This window comes from Solanum lycopersicum, chromosome 10 (genome assembly GCF_036512215.1).
Source record: "Solanum lycopersicum chromosome 10, SLM_r2.1".
NCBI lineage: Eukaryota > Viridiplantae > Streptophyta > Magnoliopsida > Solanales > Solanaceae > Solanum > Solanum lycopersicum.
This window is the reverse complement of record NC_090809.1, coordinates 18523035-18544884: the sequence shown is the minus strand read 5'-3', so window position 1 is coordinate 18544884 and position 21850 is coordinate 18523035. Positions and strand designations below refer to the sequence as shown.

The 21850-nt window shown below is 33.4% G+C and overlaps 2 protein-coding genes across 5 annotated transcripts; one reads left to right on the top strand and one right to left on the bottom strand.

Moving 5' to 3' along the window:
• The first annotated feature begins 10854 nt into the window (after positions 1–10854).
• Positions 10855–15768, top strand: LOC101257906 (pectin acetylesterase 3-like). 4 transcript variants are annotated; one of them, XM_004248482.5, is made up of 12 exons: positions 10855–11202; positions 11344–11426; positions 11835–11964; positions 12560–12633; positions 13958–14044; positions 14120–14244; positions 14336–14396; positions 14504–14557; positions 14642–14719; positions 14853–14958; positions 15236–15381; positions 15477–15768. In XM_004248482.5, exons 1-12 carry the CDS (start codon positions 11013–11015, stop codon positions 15582–15584), a joined length of 1242 nt encoding a protein of 413 aa, XP_004248530.1. In that variant the 5' UTR covers positions 10855–11012; the 3' UTR covers positions 15585–15768. The 4 variants fall into 4 exon arrangements, 2 of the variants coding, with proteins under 2 accessions (XP_004248530.1, XP_010327277.1); XR_011211925.1 differs by having other exon boundaries at positions 10858–11202; positions 15090–15381; XR_743440.4 differs by having other exon boundaries at positions 10858–11202; positions 12560–12642; positions 15090–15381.
• Positions 15769–16896: 1128 nt separating this feature from the next.
• On the bottom strand, positions 16897–17355 carry LOC138338733 (secreted RxLR effector protein 161-like). The gene has a single exon (XM_069289820.1). It carries the CDS (start codon positions 17353–17355, stop codon positions 16897–16899), a length of 459 nt encoding a protein of 152 aa, XP_069145921.1.
• Between the last annotated feature and the right edge of the window lie 4495 nt (positions 17356–21850).

Sequence of the window (21850 nt, the reverse complement as noted above, 5' to 3'; positions counted from 1 at the left end):
CATTTTAACCATAATAAACAGAATACAATGCGGAAGACTTAAAACTCATTAACGAAATCAATGTATAACTTCTAAAACTCAATACTTATTATTCTCAAAATCTGGAAGTCATCATCACAAGAACATCTATCCTCAAATTACTAATATAAGAGTATCTAAGAAGCTAAAATAAGTAAAAAGCTAGTCCATGCCGGAAGTTCAAGGCATCAAGACATGAAGAGGAAGATCCAATACAAGCTAGAAGCATTAGCTCACCCTGAAATCTGGTGTAATGAAGACTGGCTAGAGTTGCGGTTGAGTTGAAGACGACGGCACGTTTGCTGCACTCCACAAATAATCAAGAAAAAAAATACACGTAGGGGTCAGTACAAGGCACAAGTACTGAGTAGGTATCATCGGCCAACTCAAAATAGAAAACAGTATATATCAGATAATAACATAAAATCAACCATATTCCTCAACAGGTGAAAGCAACAAGTTCACAAATCATGTGTAACCGCATCAAACACACCTATGAGAACTCAAGTCTCCACACCATACTCATTTGGGATATAAGTTCTTTTCATTCAAATTTATTAACATAATTTCAAGATTCATTATCTTTATTCCTCTTGTGTCGGTACGTGACACTCCGATCCCCTAATTTCTACGTGTCGGTTCGTGACACCCGATCCCCTAATTCTACGTGTCGGTTCGTGACACCCGATCCCCTAATTTCTACGTGTCGGTTCGTGACACCCAATCCCCTAATTCTACGTGTCGGTTCGTGACACCCGATCCCCTAATTCTACATATCGGTTCGTGACACCCGATCCCCTAATTCTACGTGTCGGTTCGTGACACCCGCTCCACTAATCTCATTCTATTAATTCATCAAGCCTTCTTTTATACCAAGGCATCATCAACCTCATTACTTTAGTTCATCAAGCCTTCTCTTATACCAAGGCATCATCGACCTCATTACTTTAGTTCATCAAGCCTTCTTTTATACCAAGGCATCATCATTAACAAGGTAAATTTAGGATTAGAGATTCAATAGACTCATCATGCTTATTCATCACAATTATATAATCACATCATGTAAGCACACAATTAAGCATATACAAGGTTTTATAATACTACCCAACACATATCATTCGCTATTAAGAGTCTACTACGAATAGCATAAAAACCATAACCTACCTCCACCGAAGATTCGTGAACAAGCAAGCAATTTCCCAAAGCTTTGTTTCCTCTTCGTTTCCCTCTTCTCTCGATCGTTCTCTTTCCCTCTCCTTGTTCTTTCTATTTTTCTTATTCAAACCCTCTTTCTTTTACCCTAATTAGCATATAATTAAGTATAAAAGATGATAAATCAACCCATTAATTAATTCAAGGTTATCTCCTTTAACCCTCAAGTAGTTAAGTTATTAACATTAACCCACTAAATTTATAATTATAGCAGGAATAGTCCAAAACGCCCCTTAAAACATTTAACAGAAATCCGACCCAGCCTGGGATTACGCAGTCTGTGACGGGCCGTCGTGCCTACGACGGTCCGTCCTGCTGAGTCGTCACAGAGTTCAGAGACTCAATTTTTACTAAAGGATCTGTGACGGCCCGTCATGCCTGTGACGGTCCGTCCTGCCACTTCGTCACGAAGTTCAGAGAGTCGATTTCAGTACCCAAGTTTCAGAATTCTAAGTGTTTTGGAACGAGACCCCCTCGACGGTCCGTCGTGCCCATGACGGTCCGTCGTAGGATCCGTCGACCAAGACAGTTTTTCCAGAATAAAATCTGCTGCTCAAAATGACTAAACAGGTCGTTACAATATATTTTTACTTATTTAGATACTTACATGTAACAGTAAAGCTTAAATAAAAAATGTGATGTGATATTTTTTGTCCAATATTGATATTTATTTATTTTTATTAAAGTTAAATAATTTTTCTTGCATTTCTATTAAATAATTGATCAAAATTAAAATTACTCTTCCCAAAAAAATTAAGCCTAGAATTTTTTTTTTTTTTCGGAGTTTTTTCTAATTTTAAAACTGAAAAAAATTATAAAATATCAAAAATTACCACATTTAATTCTTATCATCATCAATGTTACTATTTTCCTTTACTTCTTCCCCTCAATTTCATTATTAATGTTGTTTATATTGTTTCCTTAAATTACTTATTCTCCTTTTTTGTTTTTTTGTTTTTTTTTGTTTATTATAACTACGTAAGAATTGCAATCTTTTTTTTAACGAATATGATTTTGCCATTCTTTTTATAAATTTTAAATCATTTGATGGTCCTAATTATATGTTTTATTGAAAAAACTTATATTTATTTATTTTTATTAATTTTAAAGTATTTTTACCAACATTTTTATTAAAATAATTGCTCATAATCAAGATCACTCTTCTAAAAAAGTTGTGCCTCGATTTTTTTTTTTAGCGTGTTTTCTAATTTTGAAATACTTAAAATCTTATTAAATATAAAAGATGTTTAATTCTTATCACCGTCAGTGCTATTGATTTCTTTTGTTTACTTCCCTTCATATCATTATTAATATTGTTTACATCATTTCCTTAAATTACTTATATTTCCTTTTCTGTACCTTTTCATTTATTTTATTTTTTATTTCTAAAATTAATTATTATAACTATATAAGAATTACAATTTTATTAGAGAATTTGAGTTTGCCTTTATTCCTAGGTCCAACATAGATATATAAAAAAAACAATTTCTCTTATATGTTTCTTAATTTAATTGCATAAAAATAAAACCATTTTATCGTTTTAAAGCTATATCAATATTTTCACATTTTTTATTAATACTTCTTTCTTTCCAATTGTCTCATTCTGTCATTATTAACTTTGTTTGTTTTTTAATATTGACTTTGAATCGCATGTAATGGTAATTTTTGTTGTCAATTTGTGTTATAAAATCAGAAATTACTGGTTCTAATAAATTATTCAGAAACACGAAGTAACTGAGAATTTTTATAACCAGTAAATAAGATGAACAGAAATTTATTTGTGAAAAATAATTTAATCTGTAAAAAACGTACCAGAATCTGGAATCCTCTTATTAAAAATTTAGGAAGAAAATCAAGTCCACTGAATTCACAGTGTCCCCTTAAGGAAATTATTCCCCTCTAGTATCCGAGGTTTGATTTGGAATATAACCTCCCAGGGTAAAATGATTTTAATCAGTAGAGTATAGATACCAAAAACTCTACTGTCAGCGAATCAATCCACAGCAGGAAAGTACACGAAGAAATATGTGATTTGAAGAAGAAGGAAGATCAGAAAAATTCGTAGATAATATTCTGAATACTGAATGGTATTTATAGGCAAGAAGAATATATTCTGAAAGGTTGCAACCCTTTCAGAATTAACACGACCATTAATGAAAGGTTGCAAACTTTCAAATGGTATTGACTGTTCCTGAAAGTTGCAACCTTTCAGAACAGTCATGGCGGGAAATTTTGAATATAACGGAATTTAAAACGGGTCACTCGCGCGGATCCGAGTCGGGTCGGGTTTTAACTAAAAAATTGAAAACATTTCGGTTATCAACTAATTTATTGAAAATAATTTTTGGCCATTTAAATTAATTAATAAATAATTAAAATAAATTTTGTCCAAAAATTATCTCTCGATCGATCATTTGCCAAAGCCGAAGCCGAAGCCGAAGCGAGCGACGACGACGACGGCGCGAGGGGGTTCCCTCTTTCCAACCCTTTTAACAATTAATAGGAGTGTTTATTTATTTAAACTCTCCTATTTTCCTTTCCATTACCGATGAGGGACTATTGCCTTTTTCAATAAAGCATTAGAGGACTTTTCAAGTTCCCAACCTTTCAAGTTCTAAACCTTTCAAATTCCTCTCCTTCCCTCTATTTCCCATCAATTCTTGCTACATACCCAACAATCCCCCACATTGATGGGGAATAGTTATAACATAGGAATGCACGGACAATTGTGTACTTTACAAGCAAGGATTAATTGCATCTGGATAAGTAGGTTTCCCCTTGGACTTTCCATAGTGAACATATGTCGGATATACTCGGTCAATCGGTAGATATGATATCTTTGAACCGTCGAACTTTGGTGTATACCTAGACAACCATATGTCACACAATTAACCCTTTACTGTTTATGATTCTTACGGTTGTGTTCGTTTCAGCCATGAACACCTCCTGGTTTCATGAGTGTATAGAGAATAGGCTTTTGACATAAATTCTCTTTGAAGCGGCTTTCACTTCACACTCACATAGGTGATTTCTAACCGTGTCATCTCGTAGATACACTATATGGTCAAATCTACCAAACTTAGTAAATCATTAAAAACTTTAAGCTTTATTACCTCATTAACAAGCCTTAAAGTCTTAACCTTTTCCTGAACATTGTCTTCATCATGAGAATGGATTGAGTTATTTGACAATGTCGAACCGTCAGCCACAACTTTGTTTTTCTCCTTGAATCTAGCTCTTGGGATCTCCAGTCTGCTAGATAGAGTTACCGTCATGCTGACTTGTCCTAAGCCGTAAACTCATTCCCTTAGATGATCTTTCAACTGCCTCTCTCACTAGGCCTTTCGTTAGTGGATCTGACACATTATCGCTTGACTTTACATAGTCAATTGTGATAATTCCACTAGAGAGCAGTTGTCTTATGGTGTTATGTCTACGTCGTATATGACGAGACTTTCCGTTGTACATAACGCTCCCTGCCCTACCTATTGCTGCTTAACTATCGCAATGTATGCAAATTGGTCCGACAGGTTTGGGCCAGAATGGAATATCCTCTAGGAAATTCCGGATCCATTCTGCTTCTTCACCAGCCTTATCCAAAGCAATGAATTCAGATTCCATTGTGGAGCGAGCAATACATGTCTGTTTGGAAGATTTCCAAGAGACAGCTCCTCCACCAAGTATGAATACATAACCACTCGTGGATTTTACATCATTTGACCTGGTGATCCAATTTGCATCACTATATCCTTCAATCACAGCAGGATATTTATTATAATGCAAAGCATAATGTTGTGTCCATTTTAGATAACCCAATACACGTTTCATAGCCATCCAGTGAGTTTGATTCGGATTACTAGTGTACCGACTCAGTTTACTAATAGCACATGCTATATCTGGTCGTGTGCAATTCATAATATATATCAAACTTCCCAACACTCTGGCATATTCCAATTGAGAGTCACTTTGACCTTCATTCTTTTTAAATGTACAACTTAAATCAATTGGAGTTTTGACTACATTGAAATTCAAGTAATTGAACTTATCCAATACTTTTTCAATATAATGAGATTGAGATAATGCTAGTCCCTGGGGAGTTTTGATAATCCTGACCCCTAAGATCAAATCAGCAACTCCTAAGTCTTTCATATCGAACTTATTGGACAACATGCACTTAGTAGCATTTATATCATCAATTTCTTTACTCATTATTAACATGTCATCAACATACAAACAAACAATCACTTCATGATTCATAACATTTTTTATGTAAACACATTTATCACATTCGTTAATTTTGAATCCATTTGCCAACATTACTTGATCAAATTTAGCATGCCATTGTTTGGGTGCTTGCTTGAGTCCATAAAGTGACTTCACAAGTCTGCACACTTTCTTTTCTTTACCAGGAACTATAAACCCTTCAGGTTGTTCCATGTAAATTTCTTCCTCTAACTCTCCATTTAAGAAGGCTGTCTTTACATCCATTTGATGGATTTTAAGATCATGCACTGCTGCAAGTGATATTAACATCCTAATTGATGTTATCCTTGTTACTGGAGAATATGTGTCAAAGTAGTCCAGACCTTCCTTTTGTCTGTACCCTTTGACTACCAGTCTAGCCTTATATTTGTCTATAGTCCCATCAGGTTTCATTTTCCTTTTAAAGATCCATTTTGATCCTAAAGGTTTATTTCCTGGAGGAAGATCAGTCAATTCCCAAGTGTGATTGCTTAAAATTGATTCAATCTCACTATTGACTGCTTCTTTCCAATAAGTTGACTCTGACGAAGACATAGCTGCTTTAAATGTATGAGGTTCATTTTCAAGCAATAGTGCTACAAAATTTGGTCCAAAAGAAACAGATTTTCGTTGTCGAGTACTTCGCCTAGGTTCTTCACTAGTTAGAATATTTTCCATTGATTCTTCTCGTGGTCGTTTAGATCTTTCACTTGTTGACTCACTTTCAGTTTTATACGGATAAATGTTTTCAAAAAACTCTGCATTATCTGATTTAATTATCGTATTAACATGAATCTCAGGATTATCAGATTTGTGAACCAAAAATCGACAGGCTTTACTATTCGCAGCATATCCAATAAAGACACAATCTATTGTTTTGGGTCCAATTTTAACCCTCTTCGGTAAAGGAACATCTACCTTGGCTAAACACCCCCACACTTTAAAATATTTCAAGTTGGGTTTTCTTCCTTTCCACAACTCATATGGAATTGATTGTGTTTTTCGATGGGGTACTCTATTGAGTATTTTATTAGCTGTAAGAATGGCTTCCCCCCAAAGATTTCGCGGTGAACCAGAATTGATCATTAAGGCATTCATCATTTCCTTTAATGTTCTGTTCTTCCGTTCTGCCAAACCATTTGACTGTGGTGTATAAGGTGCAGTAGTTTGATGAATAATACCATATTCCAAACATATTTCTGCAAAAGGAGATTCATATTCTCCACCCCTATCACTCCGAATCATTTTTATCTTTAGATTCAATTGGTTTTCCACTTCATTTTTGTATTGCTTAAATGCATCAATTGCTTCATCCTTACTACTAAGCAAGTATACATAACAAAATTGAGTGCAGTTATCAATAAAAGTTATAAAGTACTTTTTTCCACCACGAGATGGTGTTGACTTCATATCGCATATATCTGTGTGAATTAAGTCTAAAGTTTTAGAATTTCTTTCAACAGACTTGTAAGGATGTTTAACAAACTTACTTTCCACACAAATTTCACATTTCGACTTATCGCATTTAAAATCAGGCAATACTTCTAAATTAACCAATTTTCGCAAGGCTTTGTAATTAACATGTCCCAAACGGGCATGCCATAAATCACTTAACTCCAATAAGTAAACAGAAGCAGAATTTTTATTGATACTGTCAATAACCATTACATTTAGTTTGAAAAGACCCTCATTGAGATAACCCTTTCCTATGAACATTTCATTCTTACTTATTACAGCTTTATCACTAACTAGGACACACTTAAACCCGTTCTTAACGAGTAGTGCAGCAGAAACTAAATTCTTCCTAATAGTAGGGACATGCAGAACATTGTTTAAAGTCAACACTTTGCCGGATGTCATTTTCAACATTACTTTGCCAGTTCCTGCAATCCTTGTTGTTGCTGTGTTTCCCATGAATAAATCTTCATCGTACTCCGCAGGAGTGTATGTTGCAAAGGCTTCTTTTGCAGAGCAAATATGTCTAGTGGCACCTGAGTCGAGAAACCACTCCTTGGGATTTGCAACTAAGTTACACTCCGATATCATTGCACACAAGTCATCTGCATCTTCCATTTTTTCCACGATGTTTGCTTGATTTTTGCCTTTGCCTTTGTTTTTGTCCTTTCTTGGAGCATGACAATCAGAAGATCTATGACCAGCCTTGCCACAATTATAACAGTTGCCTTTGAATTTCTTCTTGGCCAGTTCTGACTTCTGCCCGTTGGACTTCTTTCTCTTTTTGTCTTTGGTAGGAGCTTCTTCAACAATATTAACTCCAATGATTGTTGAACTCTTACGCGACTTCTTTTCGGCATTTCTGTTATCTTCCTCAATCTTGAGCCGAATCACAAGATCTTCAAGCTTCATTTCTTTACGCTTGTGCTTTAGATAATTCTTGAAATCATTTCATGAAGGAGACAACTTCTCGATCATTGCAGCCACTTGAAAAGCTTCATTTACTACCATATCTTCAGCAATCAGATCATGGAGAATAAGTTGAAGTTCCTGCACTTGTGATCCAACAGTTTTACTATCTGTCATTTTATAGTCTAAAAACTTTGCGACCACAAACTTTTTCAAGCATGCATCTTCTGTCTTATATTTCTTCTCAAGTGCATTCCACAACTCTTTTGAAGTTGTTATTGCACTATAGACATTATATAAGTCATCCTCTAAAGCACTCAAAATGTAACCTTTACATAGGAAGTCTGACTGTTTCCATGCTTCAACAATCATAAATTTTTCCCTGTCTGGCATATCATCAGCAGGAACTGGAGTATCTTCACTTGTAAATTTCTGCAGACCAAGAGTGGTAAGCCAGAAAAATACTCGTTGCTGCCATCCTTTAAAATTCACACCTGTGAATTTTTTCGGTTTCTCTGCTTGTGATACAAGAGGTCGGGTTGGTGCAGCAACAGCCACTGTAACACCAGTGTTTTCCATTTCTGATAAACAAAATTGATACAATACAAGTAAGCAATAAAAATATAATTGCAGACTTAAAGGAGTATAAAATCACAAAGATTTTTGTCTCCACCAGAAACACAGATTTACTAATTTCCTTAAGATTGTTGCCAATCTGTGTTATAAAATCAGAAATTACTGGTTCTAATAAATTATTCAGAAACACGAAGTAACTGAGAATTTTTATAACCAGTAAATAAGATGAACAGAAATTTATTTGTGAAAAATAATTTAATCTGTAAAAAACGTACCAGAATCTGGAATCCTCTTATTAGAAATTTAGGAAGAAAATCAAGTCCACTAAATTCACAGTGTCCCCTTAAGGAAATTATTCCCCTCTAGTATCCGAGGTTTGATTTGGAATATAACCTCCCAGGGTAAAATGATTTTAACGGCGCGAGGGGGATCCCTCTTTCCAACCCTTTTAACAATTAATAGGAGTGTTTATTTATTTAAACTCTCCTATTTTCCTTTCCATTACCGATGAGGGACTATTGCCTTTTTCAATAAAGCATTAGAGGACTTTTCAAGTTCCCAACCTTTCAAGTTCTAAACCTTTCAAATTCCTCTCCTTCCCTCTATTTCACATCAATTCTTGCTACATACCCAACAATTTTTTCATAAGTTACAAAGTTTTTAAAATGAGTTTTAACGTGCAATTCATTTGATATCAAATAAGTAAAAAGGAAGAATATAACGAGTACAAAAGATGTAAAATATCATTATTATAAAATTCTTTATTCCAGATGTAATATTAAATATGTAAAGTCGATTCACAATTTTGACATTCTTAAAATGACTTTTTCATATTTTTGTGGAAGTGTTCGGACATAGATTTCAATTGTTTTTTTTATTTGATAAAAAATTGAGATGTGTTTTTTATACTTATTACAAAAAAAAAATTAAAATAATATCTATATTTCAATGTAATTAAATACAACTTTAAAAATGATAAGGGGGATGTGAAACGCAATTCAAATTTGAAATAAAACCTCAACTAGGATTTGAAATTTTCATGATCACATGTTTGTTCTCAAATAAAATAAAGAATTATTCCAATAAAAAGAGCATAATAATAAATTATTATGATTCAATAGAATAATGTATTTGATGCATCATTCATTCATCTCTCTAAAATATATAAGTTTGGCCAAAAAAGTCACTTTATAACAACTTTATTTATGTTCATTGTATAGAAGTATAGATTATCGTGTTCAACTATAAATTTTATCTTAACATTTAACTTTTTAAAATTATACGTGAAGGACTTGAAATTTACATTATATCCTAATTTAATTTGTTTTGTTCTCGAAAGTAGGGCGTGTATTTAATTTTTCAAGTTAATTTTATATTATTCAATTTGGATTTTTGATTTTTGATTTTTGAAGAAGAGTAATTCAATTTTGGTTTGGTTTGAGTTTTTTTGGTTTGGTTGATCGGTTATGTCAATAATTAGAAACATAACAAAGTTATATTTGCAATAATACTTAAAAGTATATCAATGATAGATGTCTAAACATAAGAAAATAAATTAAATCACAATGAAAATAACAAAAAAGGGACAAAAGTGGTTAACTCACGTGCACACACATATATAAAATACAACTTAGTTTTTTTGGTTTTCATTTTTCTAATTTCGAAATCAAACCAAAAAACCAAACAAAGTAAATTATAAATCTGAAATACAGCAAGAATTAAAAAAACAAATCCAAATTAGAATTCGATTTGATTTGATTTGATTTTTCGATTTAATCCAAATAGTAAACACCCCTACTTGAAAGTTAATTAGAACAAAAATGAATTTAATTTGATACTTGTCATGTTAAGAATAATTACACTATTTAATTAAACTTATCACTTGTAATAAATTAATCTTAATCAAATTTAAATATATACCATTTCTTCAAATAAATATATAAATATCCCTAAATAGGATCATAGTCCGGTCTTTTTATGGGAAAATCTATTTCAAAATCTTCTGATATTTTTTATGGTGTTTATAAAATTATTTTGAAGATTCATTTTATTTTTAGTATTGTTTGTTAATAGGTAAAAAAAGGTTATGGGTGTAAGCAAAACAAATTCTTTCATCCGTTTCAAATTAAATTATAAAAAATTATTTTTCAAAATTTACTAATATATTGCACTTTGGTTAAATTTACTAGTTAATTAATATTTCAAAATAATATAATAAATAAATAAAAATAAATATTAATAAAGATTTTAAAATAATATAATAAACAAGTAAAAATAAAAATATTAATTAATATTCCAAAATAATATAATTAACACATAAATATAAACATAACAATAAGCACACCAAATTATAATACAGTGGACTAATAAAAATAAATATAATAGAACAACATTTTAAAACAATAGTAATACTATAAACCAAGTAAAAATATATGGAGGTGTAATAACTTTCCAATTTTGGCGGCCCCACACACATTCCCATCCTCTAACAAATTTGTGTCGGAGATCTAGCTTTGTTACTTGTTTTTCGTGTATAAATAAATCTAAAAACATGTGACTACTATTATTATTCATTGTTTGTGTCAAACTAAAAATAAAAAATGGCGGAGGTTCTGAGGGGGTTTTGGGGTGTAGTTTTTGTTGTGTTTTTGGTACTTAGCAAATGGGTAGATTCACATGAATTTGAAGATTCCATTTTCATGAAAACCTCTTCTGGTGATGGTGCCATTACTCCAACTCCTCTTTTGATTGCTCTTACCCTCATTCAGGGAGCTGCTGCTAAAGGAGCTGGTAAAACACACACATATTTCTGCCTCTTATATTTTGTTCTTGATTTGTGTTCATTTTTTCCCTAGTTTATATTCCATCATGTTTTAGATCTTGCACCACATTTTTTTTTTCAAATGATTAAGATTAATTTCGTTTTTACAGTGTGTCTGGATGGAACTCTACCAGGTTATCACATACATCCTGGTTCTGGGTCAGGGGCAAACAGTTGGCTCATTCAATTGGAGGTATACTAGACACCTCCCTTGATTTATTGCTCACTTACAACTTGCTCTTTTAATGCCCTTAGCTGTCACCCTTCATCAGAGTTGTAATGTTGTCGGATGTTGTTGTCTCACATATTTTTAATTCTCATCCAGGCTTAATTGATAGATACGTGTTTAAAACTTACTATTTTTATAATTTTGGACTAAAATAGCCGACCCCATCTCAAATGTTGTTGAGGCGTAGTTTTTTCTTTTTCTTTTTTGTTGATCTTTAACATAACAGTTTGGTACGTATGACAGTCTCTGATCATGATTATGGAATCCTACTCTTATGTATGTTCTAAATCTAGCATTATACGCAATTTGCGAGCTCCATAATTGCATTTTCTGATTCAGAACCTTAACTAAGTCATACACCTTGTGTGGCAGGGTGGAGGATGGTGTAACACCGTCAGAAATTGTGTTTTCCGCAAAACGACCAGGCGTGGCTCATCAAAATTCATGGAGAAACAGATTCAATTTACTGGGATTCTGAGTAACAAGGCTGAAGAAAATCCAGGTCCTCTAATGATAATAATTTACACTATGGGTATCTTTGGTGGGAAGGAAAATGATTTTTCAGGATAACAAGTGTATTTATTACTTATTTTCTTGTGTTTGGTTTATAAACAAAATATATTATCATAAAAGCATTTGTAGAGAATCTAGATAAATATTCTCGGAGTGTGGGGTGGGTGGGCTGAAAATGATGAGTGTTGTAGGTGGGTAGGACATAATCACCCAGGCCACAACTTTTTGTTTGCGAGGGCAATTGAATGTTGAATGCCCCTTGTGGAACTTGTAATCCCTTATGTTGCTTAGATTATTCAAAAATGTGAACAGTTGCTAGTTGTATCCTCGAAAAGTAAAACATTTTTGGGGGATCCGACATTTGTACAAAAATGTTTTTGGAGAGTCCGAACGACCTAGGTTTTCCCTACTTCCACTAGGAAAGTCATTTTCTTTATTTTTGAGTAACTTGTTTTACTAGAGAAGATGTTCTCCAAAAAAATTGACCAACGGAACACACTCCAAACAATTGCCAAACACACTCCAAATATGTTATATATTATGCATTTAAGGGCTTTTCCTTAATGTCTTTTCTGTGAATGCAGATTTTTTTAACTGGAATAGAGTAAAAGTTCGTTACTGCGATGGGGCCTCCTTTACAGGGGACAGTGAAAATAAGGTTTGTAAGGTCATGCACCATTTTCATCTTTTACTTTTTCATTGATTATGCAAACATGTTGTTAGTATGTAAACAAAGGAAGAAAAAAATTAGAGCTAAAACTTATCACACTACAGCACGGTGACTCCAAATTGCTGTAGATTTTAACCATTTTCTTTTCTTTACATTCTTTGGCATCTGGTCTTTTTTTTTTCTTGGTTCTTTTGGCGTTTGAATGATAAGTGAGGTAAATGACCTTTATGAATACATATTCTTCTTGCTGGAGGTTGGGACAAGGACAGTGATCTTTTAGCTCCCTTCCTTTTCTTGTTAGCTCAATTACATTATGGTGAGAATTGAAACAAACTGTGTTTTAAACTTTTTGGCATTTATGTATTGCTCTTCCCAAGTTTCATGCTTCCGGTGATGCCGAGGATGTGCTTAGAAGTTTTTGACTTTTCAAAGTGCTCGTGTTTTTGCTTATCAGATGAATCATTTAGCTAGTGCTAAAAATAAATGTCTTCAAAGGAGGTATGGAAGAAGACTTAGATCAGTATTCAATACATAGACTTTATAGAAGTTTTGAGATTGTAATAGTTGCAGCATGTTGTAGTTTATGTTCTTTTAGTACCTCCTTCGTACTTTGTTTTTGATGAAATTTACATTACCTTATCAAAAAAACCTTTTGAAGGTGCTACTTAAATTTTGCATCTGCTTTTGAGTACATCTTCTCACTGAAAAGTTCTGAATAAAGGTGTAATTTCAGAACCATGTTCTCGTGGGAACACTGCGTCTGAGCACATTGCCTCTCGAAGGAGAAATATCAGCAAATGCTATATGTTCAAACTCAATAACACCTATTTGTATGGTCCCTCTTATCCTCCGACTGTTTCTATGCTCGGTTGGATTTTCTCAGGGACTAATTAAGGATAGTCAGGAGCTGGAACAGGGAACTCTGGAATACCCTTGTACCTGAAATTTCAGAAATTGTACCTATAACCATGATACCAACAATTTATCTATCACTATATGTTAAACCATCTGATGTCCACGCATACACCTGTCACCAATTTTTAGTTTTAGGGAAGTATAAGAAGCCTTTCGGAAACAACTTCCTTATCTCTACGAGGTATGGGTAAGATCTGTGTACATTCCAACCTTCCCAGACCCCACTTTGTGGCATCTCACTGAGAATGTTGTTGTTGGGAAGTATAAGAAGTATTTGATGTTTTTGTATTATCTTACTCTATGAAATGTAACATATGTTTTATAATAACAATTGCTAGCTTGTTTAGTCAACCTTGTTTTTTCTTAAGAAAAAAAAGTATATTGCATATCTCTCCAGGATGCACAACTGCAATTTAGAGGTCAACGTATATGGGAAGCAGCAATGGCGGAGTTAATGTCGAAAGGAATGCAAAATGCCCAGCAGGTCAAAGTCACTTTTTGCCTTGTTAGTTTGCTTGCTCTTTTCATTCATAATCTGTTATTGTTAATAGTGCTTCAGGCTCTACTCTCTGGATGTTCTGCTGGTGGTCTAGCTTCAATATTGCATTGCGATGAGTTCCGCACTCTGTTCCCAAGTAGTACCAAAGTGAAGTGCCTAAGTGATGCCGGATTATTTATGGATGCGTACTTTCCTGATCTTGAAACTCATAATATGCTTTTGTTTTCTTAAATTCTAGAATAAAGGTTTAGTAACAAGTCCTTTCTGGATGCACAGAACTGATGTATCTGGTGGGCACGCACTTAGAGATGTTTTTAAAGGCGTAGTAAGCGTACAGGTTAGGACAACTCAAACTCTATATTGGTCAATTTCATTAAGCAACTGACATTTGTATATAACTATCTTCGGGCTTTGCTTAGTATCAATTCATGTAATATTTTACAGGGTCTTCAGAAGATGTTACCAAGTAATTGTACCAACAAACTTGATCCAACCTCTGTAAGTTCTTTTGATATATTTTCCTTTTCAATATATGGTATCGTGTCATGTTACTAATACGGTTCCTATATGTGCGCCTTTCAGTGCTTCTTTCCTCAGAATTTGATCGGCAATATCAAGACTCCATTATTTCTTCTAAATGCTGCCTATGATTTCTGGCAGGTACATTCTTAAACTTTTCGAATTTTTGTTTTCTCCTATTCGGAGATGGAAAGAGATCAACTATTCAGTGTTTGCATACATTGCAATCTTTGCGGAATGTTGACATTTTTTTTTCTGTTGCAACTTCCTATAGATTCAATCCAGTTTGGCTCCTCCAGTAGCCGATCCTCATGGGTTGTGGCATGATTGTAAACGTGATTACAAAAAATGTTCTGCATCACAAATTCAATTTCTACAAGGTATGCATCAATCAAACCTGTTACTTGGCTATTCCCATAGGTATTTTAATCGAATCCTTGAGAGACGAACAAAAAAAATAGAACTCGTCTGTTTTCACATGGAAAAATTAGGAAGCTTCTTAGTATTTCAGATAGAATCTATTTCCCACCATGCGGTTCAATAAGTGGGAAGATGATGTTTTTACAATTCAAAGATTCACGGTGGGAAAACCATTATTTCTGGTGGTAATTCCTAGACCATGGACTCACATGTTGATGAAATACAATTTGGGGACAGATTTCAGAAATGATATGCTAAATGCTATTAAAGGCTTCGGTGCCTCAACACAAAGTGGGTTGTTCATAAACTCTTGCTTCGCTCATTGCCAATCCGAGAGGCAGGATACATGGTTTGCTGACGATTCTCCCCTTATCGATAACAAGGTACATTTATGATTATAAATTTGTGTTGAATACTGCAGAAGGTAATTCACATTTTGACATCATGATTGACAAATAAACATTTGAACGATATGCAGACGATTGCACTTGCAGTTGGAGATTGGTATTTTGATAGAGAAGGAATGAAGGCGATTGACTGTGCTTATCCATGTGATAAAACATGTCACAACATGGTGTCTAAATAAGCAACAATTTACAATCATATTATTTTTCTGCCAATATTGCAGAAACAAACTCATTATTCATCATTAAATATGAGTAATTTATGGGTATATCAATTGCACTTCCCTTGAAATATGTAAGCCTGTTGAAACCTCTACAGAACACTTGTGAAAGATTTATTTGGTATAAGAGAAACTTCATTTCCAATTGTCTCATTTTTGTTGACTTAAATATTTTGAAAAATATTTTTGCGTTCATAGTTTCTCTAATTTAAGAAAATTAACTTTCATACATTAAGTTAAAAAAATATTTTTCAAAACTTCTTTAAACCTCACGAAATAGGACTCTTGACTATGATCGGATCCCTAACTTTATTTTCCTTTTTAAATTATTATTATTATTTGTTATAAAATCAAGATTATAAGAAGAGGACAAGAGAAGTAGATGTAGGAGAAGATTTTCTTCTTATTCAAGTAAATGTAAGTTTCATATGTATATAATACAATAGTGAATGAACAACCCTATTTATAGAGTGAGAAATCACTCCAAAAGTCACCATATTAAGTATCATAATAAATATCAAGATTATAAGAAGAGGACAAGAGAAGTAGATGTAGGAGAAGATTTTCTTCTTATTCAAGTAAATGTAAGTTTCATATGTATATAATACAATAGTGAATGAACAACCCTATTTATAGAGTGAGAAATCACTCCAAAAGTCACCATATTAAGTATCATAATAAATAGATATATTCTTATCCAAAAAGGTTCATAAAACCTAGTGAATATGAATGGTTGTTCATGTATTAACTTTATGGACTATCCACTTATTCAATGGATTTATAACACTCCCCCTTGGATGTCCATAGATATTGTGCCTCGTTAAAAGCTTACTAGAAAAAACCCTGTGGGAAAAAATTCTAGTGAAGGAAAAAGAGTACACATATCTTTTGATACGCATTATTTGTTGCCTCATCAAAATTTTTTCGAGGAAAACCCAGTGGGACAAAACCTAGAGATGGTTAAGTTTCCGCATTCCAATTTTGTGAACCATCTTCTCGAGAGTTGAGGTCGATAAAGATTTGGAAAATAAAGTTTGTCGCACATCAATATCACCATTCTTCTGGAGATCACGTGTGAAGAATAATTTTGGTGAAATGTGTTTCGTTCTATCTCCTTTTATAAAGCTTCCTTTTAATTGAGCTATGCATGCAACATTGTCATCAAAGAGTATTGTGGGTATCTTGACGTCACAATTCAAACCACATCTTTCTTTGATAAAATGTATTACTGATCTTAACCATACACATTCTCTACTTGCTTCATGAATGGCTATTATCTCAACATGATTTGAAGAAGTAGCAACAATAGACTGCTTCGTAGATCGTCATGATATAGCAGTACCTCTGTATGTGAATAGATAGCCTGTTTGTGATCGACTTTATATGGGTCAGATAAATAACCTGCATATGTATGACCAACAAGATCTGCACTATCTTTGTTAGTATAAAACAGACCGATATCACTAGTTCCCCTTAGATATCGCAATATATGTTTAACTCCATTCCAATGTCTTCGTGTAGGGAAAGAACTATATCTTGCTAACAAATTAACAGAAAATGCTATGTCAGGTCTCATAGTATAATCAAGATACATAAGTGCCCCAATTGCACTAAGATAAGGTACTTCTGGACCAAGAGGTTCCTCATTCTCTTCTTGAGGTTGGAATGGATCCTTACTCACTTCAAGTGATCGGACAGCCTTTGGAGTACTTAATGGATGTGCTTTGTCCATGTAAAATCGTTTCAAGATTTTCTCAATATAGGCAGATTGATAGATGAAGACCCCGTCTACTAAATATTCTATTTGTAGTCCAAGACAAATTTTTGTCTTTTCAAGGTCTTTCATCTCAAATTCTTTCTTTAGATATTCAATTGCCTTTTAACCTCTTCTGGAGTTCCAATGATATTAATGTCATCAACATAAACAACAAGAATAACAAACCCCAATGTTGTTTTCTTAATAAATATATAAGGACAAATGACATCGTTTATATAACCTTGTTTTATCAAGTACTCACAGAGGCAATTATACCACATGAGCCTGACTGTTGTAAGCCATATAATGACTTTTGTAATCTGATTGAATGCATTTATCGAGATTTTGAACTACATGCTTCAAGCATTTTAATTCCTTTCGGAACTTTCATATAAATTTCATTATCAAGTGAACCGTAAAGGTAAGCTGTAACCACATCCATTAGATGAATTTCAAGATTTTCATGTACAGCTAAACCGATGAGATATCAAAAAGTTATTGTATCCATAACAGGTGAATATAATTCTTCATAGTCGACACCAAGTCGTTGAGAGAATCCTTGTGCAACAAGGCGTGCCGTGTATCTTACAATCTCATTTCTCTCATTTCTTTTTCATACAAAAACCCATTTATAGCCAAATGGTTTAACATCACTAGGCGTTTGGACTACTATTCCAAAAACCTCACGCTTAGCAAGTGAATTTAATTCTGATTGAATTGCTTCTTGCCATTTTGGCCAATCACGTCTTTGTCGATAGTCGACAGATAGAGGTTCAAGATCCTAATATCCTTTCATAATGTTAAGTGCAACATCATATGCGAAAACATTATCTACTATGATTTTTGATCGATTTAAACTTATCCCATCACCTGTAGAACTTATTGAGAGTCCTCCATTTACTTGAGTCTCGAGTTCACTGATCTCTTCAGGAATATCAGGGTTAATCACATCTTGAATTTCTTCGTAAAATTCTTTTGTAGTGTCATTTTTTGTACTTCTTTTTCTAGGATTTTCATCTTTTGAACCGAATGGTATACCACGCTTCACGCGTATTTGTGATTCAAAAGCTATGACACTTGTAGATGGTCCTTTTAGGATGTTGATTCAGATAGGCACATTTACTGCAGGAATATGTGACTTTGTTATCCTTTTTGAATCTGTAAATGCGTCTGGCATTTGATTTGCTATGTTTTGCAAATGGATGATCTTCTGGACCACTTGTTCACACATAGGGGAGCAAGGATCAAAATGAGATAATGATCCATGCAATTTCACTTTTAAGTTTATTTTTCTCTCCCCCTAATTGCGGAAAATTTATTTCATCAAATCAACAATCTGCAAATCTTGCAGTGAATAAATCTCCAGTCAACGGCTCAAGGTAGCGAATTATTGAGGGTGAATAAAATCCAACATATATGCCTAACCTTCTTCGACGGCCCATCTTGGTGCACTGAGGTGGTGCTACAGGCACATATACAACACATCCAAAAATTCGAAGATGAGCAATATTTGGTTCATGGTCAAATACCAATTGTGATGGGGAGTATTTACTATAATCATTCATTTTGAGATGAACAAGTGATGCTGTATGTAAGATAGCATGACCCCAAATAGTAGTAAGCAACTCACTTTTCATAAGTAGAGGTCTTGCTATCAATTGTAAGCGCTTAATAAATGACTCAGCAAGGCCATTTTGAGTATGAACATGAGCTACAGGGTGTTCAACTTTTATCCCTACCGATATGCAATAAGCATCATAAGCTTGGGATGTGAATTCACAAGCATTATCAAGACGAATTGTCTTAATGGAATAATCTGAAAATTGCGCTCTTAATCGTATCATTTGTACCAATAATTTTGCAAACGCCAGGTTGCGAGATGATAAGAGGCACACATGAGACCATCTTGAAGATGCATCTATTAGGACCATAAAATATCTAAACGACCCACTAGATGAGTGAATAGGTCCACAGATATCTTCTTGTATTCGTTCCAAAAATTGAGGGGATTCAATGTTAACCTTCGTTGATGATGGCCTAGTAATCAATTTGCCTTGGCAGCAAGCAGCACATGAAAGCTCATCATTTGTAAGAATCTTCAGGTTCTTTAATGGATGTCCATTTGAGTTTTCAATGATTCATCTCATCATTTTTGATCCAGGATGACCTATTCGGTCATGCCAAAGCACAAAAGTCTTTAAGTCAGTAAACTTTTGGTTTACGATAGAGTGTGTTTTAATCGTACTTATTTTTGCATAATACAGGCCAGAAGATAAAGTTGATAATTTATCCAATACATATTTCTGGTCTGAGACAATCTTGATAATACCAAGGTATTCAACATTCATTTCATTTATTGTCTCAACGTGATATCCATTTTGGCGAATATCTTTATAACTTAACAGGTTTCTTGGGGATTTAGACGCATCTTCTATGACAAGTTTTGTCCCCTTGAGAAGAAATATAGTAGCTCTTCCGGAGCCTTCTATTAAGTTTGAATTACCAGATATTGTAGTAACATTTGCTTTTCTTCTAAGCAAGTAAAAGAAGTATTTCTCGTCTTTGAATATGGCGTGCGTTGTTCCACTATCAATTATACAAATATCTTCATGAGTGATTATTGAGGTATCCATATACTCTTCAAGATGAAAGATATAAAAGAATAAACATTATAATATTATTACTAAACAAAAACAATACAAAACCTTTTAGTTATTTACAAATCTAGGAAAACATATTCATACTAGTTCATATAAACGACGAAAATGAAATATATTTACATTATCACAGACACATCACCTATCAGATGATCTATCTTTCCTTTGGGATTCTTAAAGAAATCCGCAACATCTAGATGCATGGGTTCAACAGTATCTTCCGTGATTAAGTTGGTTTCTGCGTTATTTTTCACCTCCTTCAGGGAAGCTTGATATAGCTCAACCAGGTGCCTTGGCGTACGACAGGTACGAGACCAATGTCCTTTTCCTCCACATCGATAAAATTTATTGTTTGAATTTTTCTTCTGCACTATGTAATGTTTTTCATTCTTCTTTTTACACTGCTGGTGTTGAAGATTATTATTTAGTGCAAGACGATCACCATGATTGAAATTTTCTCCTCGACCACGACCACGGCCACGACTGGGGCCACCACCTTTTTCACGCCTAGATTGGTGAAAATTTCCCGTTTAATTGTGGATTAATAATATGAAAAATAGGATTCCGAATCCTATTTGATTGTGACTCATGAAATAAATAGGATTACTTGTCCTTCTAAGAAAGTAACTATGCATTATTTTTTAGGAAAAAACTGTTTATGTTTAATAGTGATCTGAAAATGCATGTATGATTTTTTGGTCAAAACTTAATGAAACATAATCTGCTTGTGCAGAGATTTGTGAAAATATATTATAATGGAATAACAAAATTAAAACGAGTAAGATACGAATTATTAAAAATTGGTTGTTTTTTGACAATTTATCAAAAAACTGCATCTTTTTGGAGCAATATGAAAATTCGTTCTGTAGTTTTTTTGAAAAAAAAACTTAGTTTAGTTATGATCCGTTCGTGTTAAGCTTTTCAAACATATATAATAATAGAGAAACATACATAAAACGAGTAAGATATGAACTTTTTAATTTGAGCTGAAAAAAATATTTTTTTAAAGATTATTTTTTTGGATTGAGATTAGAGTCTTATTTATGATTATTTTTATATGTATCCTTTTTTAAATCTTATTGGTCTTGTGTATTCGTTTAGTCCTTATGTTCCTCAAATAGTTGCTTGCTGTGACATATGTTGTCACATTAAATGGTATTAACCATATTTCGTTTTGTTCCCATTACAAGTTATGGATGAATAAGAACATGCTCAAATAACTCCAAGTGAGAATTCACAAAGTCGAGCAAAAGGATGAGGTAGAGGAGCAACCCGCTGTAAGACATGGATACGAAGGTGAGAAGTCGTACAAATTGGTGTCCCAAAAGAGAAACAAAGTATGTTAAGAAACGGAAGGACCATTCGAAGGCAAATAGAAAAAGATCTAACAGAGTTTAATTCTTTGGAGATGGATCCCCTTGGTTGTTAATAAAATTCCTCCAGATCTTTGTCATAAAATTTGAAAAGTTTATTGAAAGTGTTCTCAAATAACAGGGATGGAAAGATACATGTTTTGTATCAATGAAGTTAGAATCGAAATTGGGGATAATGAAGAATTATGAAAGTAATATGTAAGAATAGGAGTTGAGTCGGTAAAACTTCACCCACGGTGTATCGACATACTCCCTTTTTTGTTATCAAAATATTTTTTTTATTTTAATTTTTATTAAACTTTGAAGGGAACATCTTTAATTGTGATTTAATATAAATATTTGAGTTTTATTCTCTTTTATTTTGGATAAGTGAATGATTATTCTATTACGCACTATCATATAGTGTTTAATAATTAGACATGCAAATATGTGTGATTATAG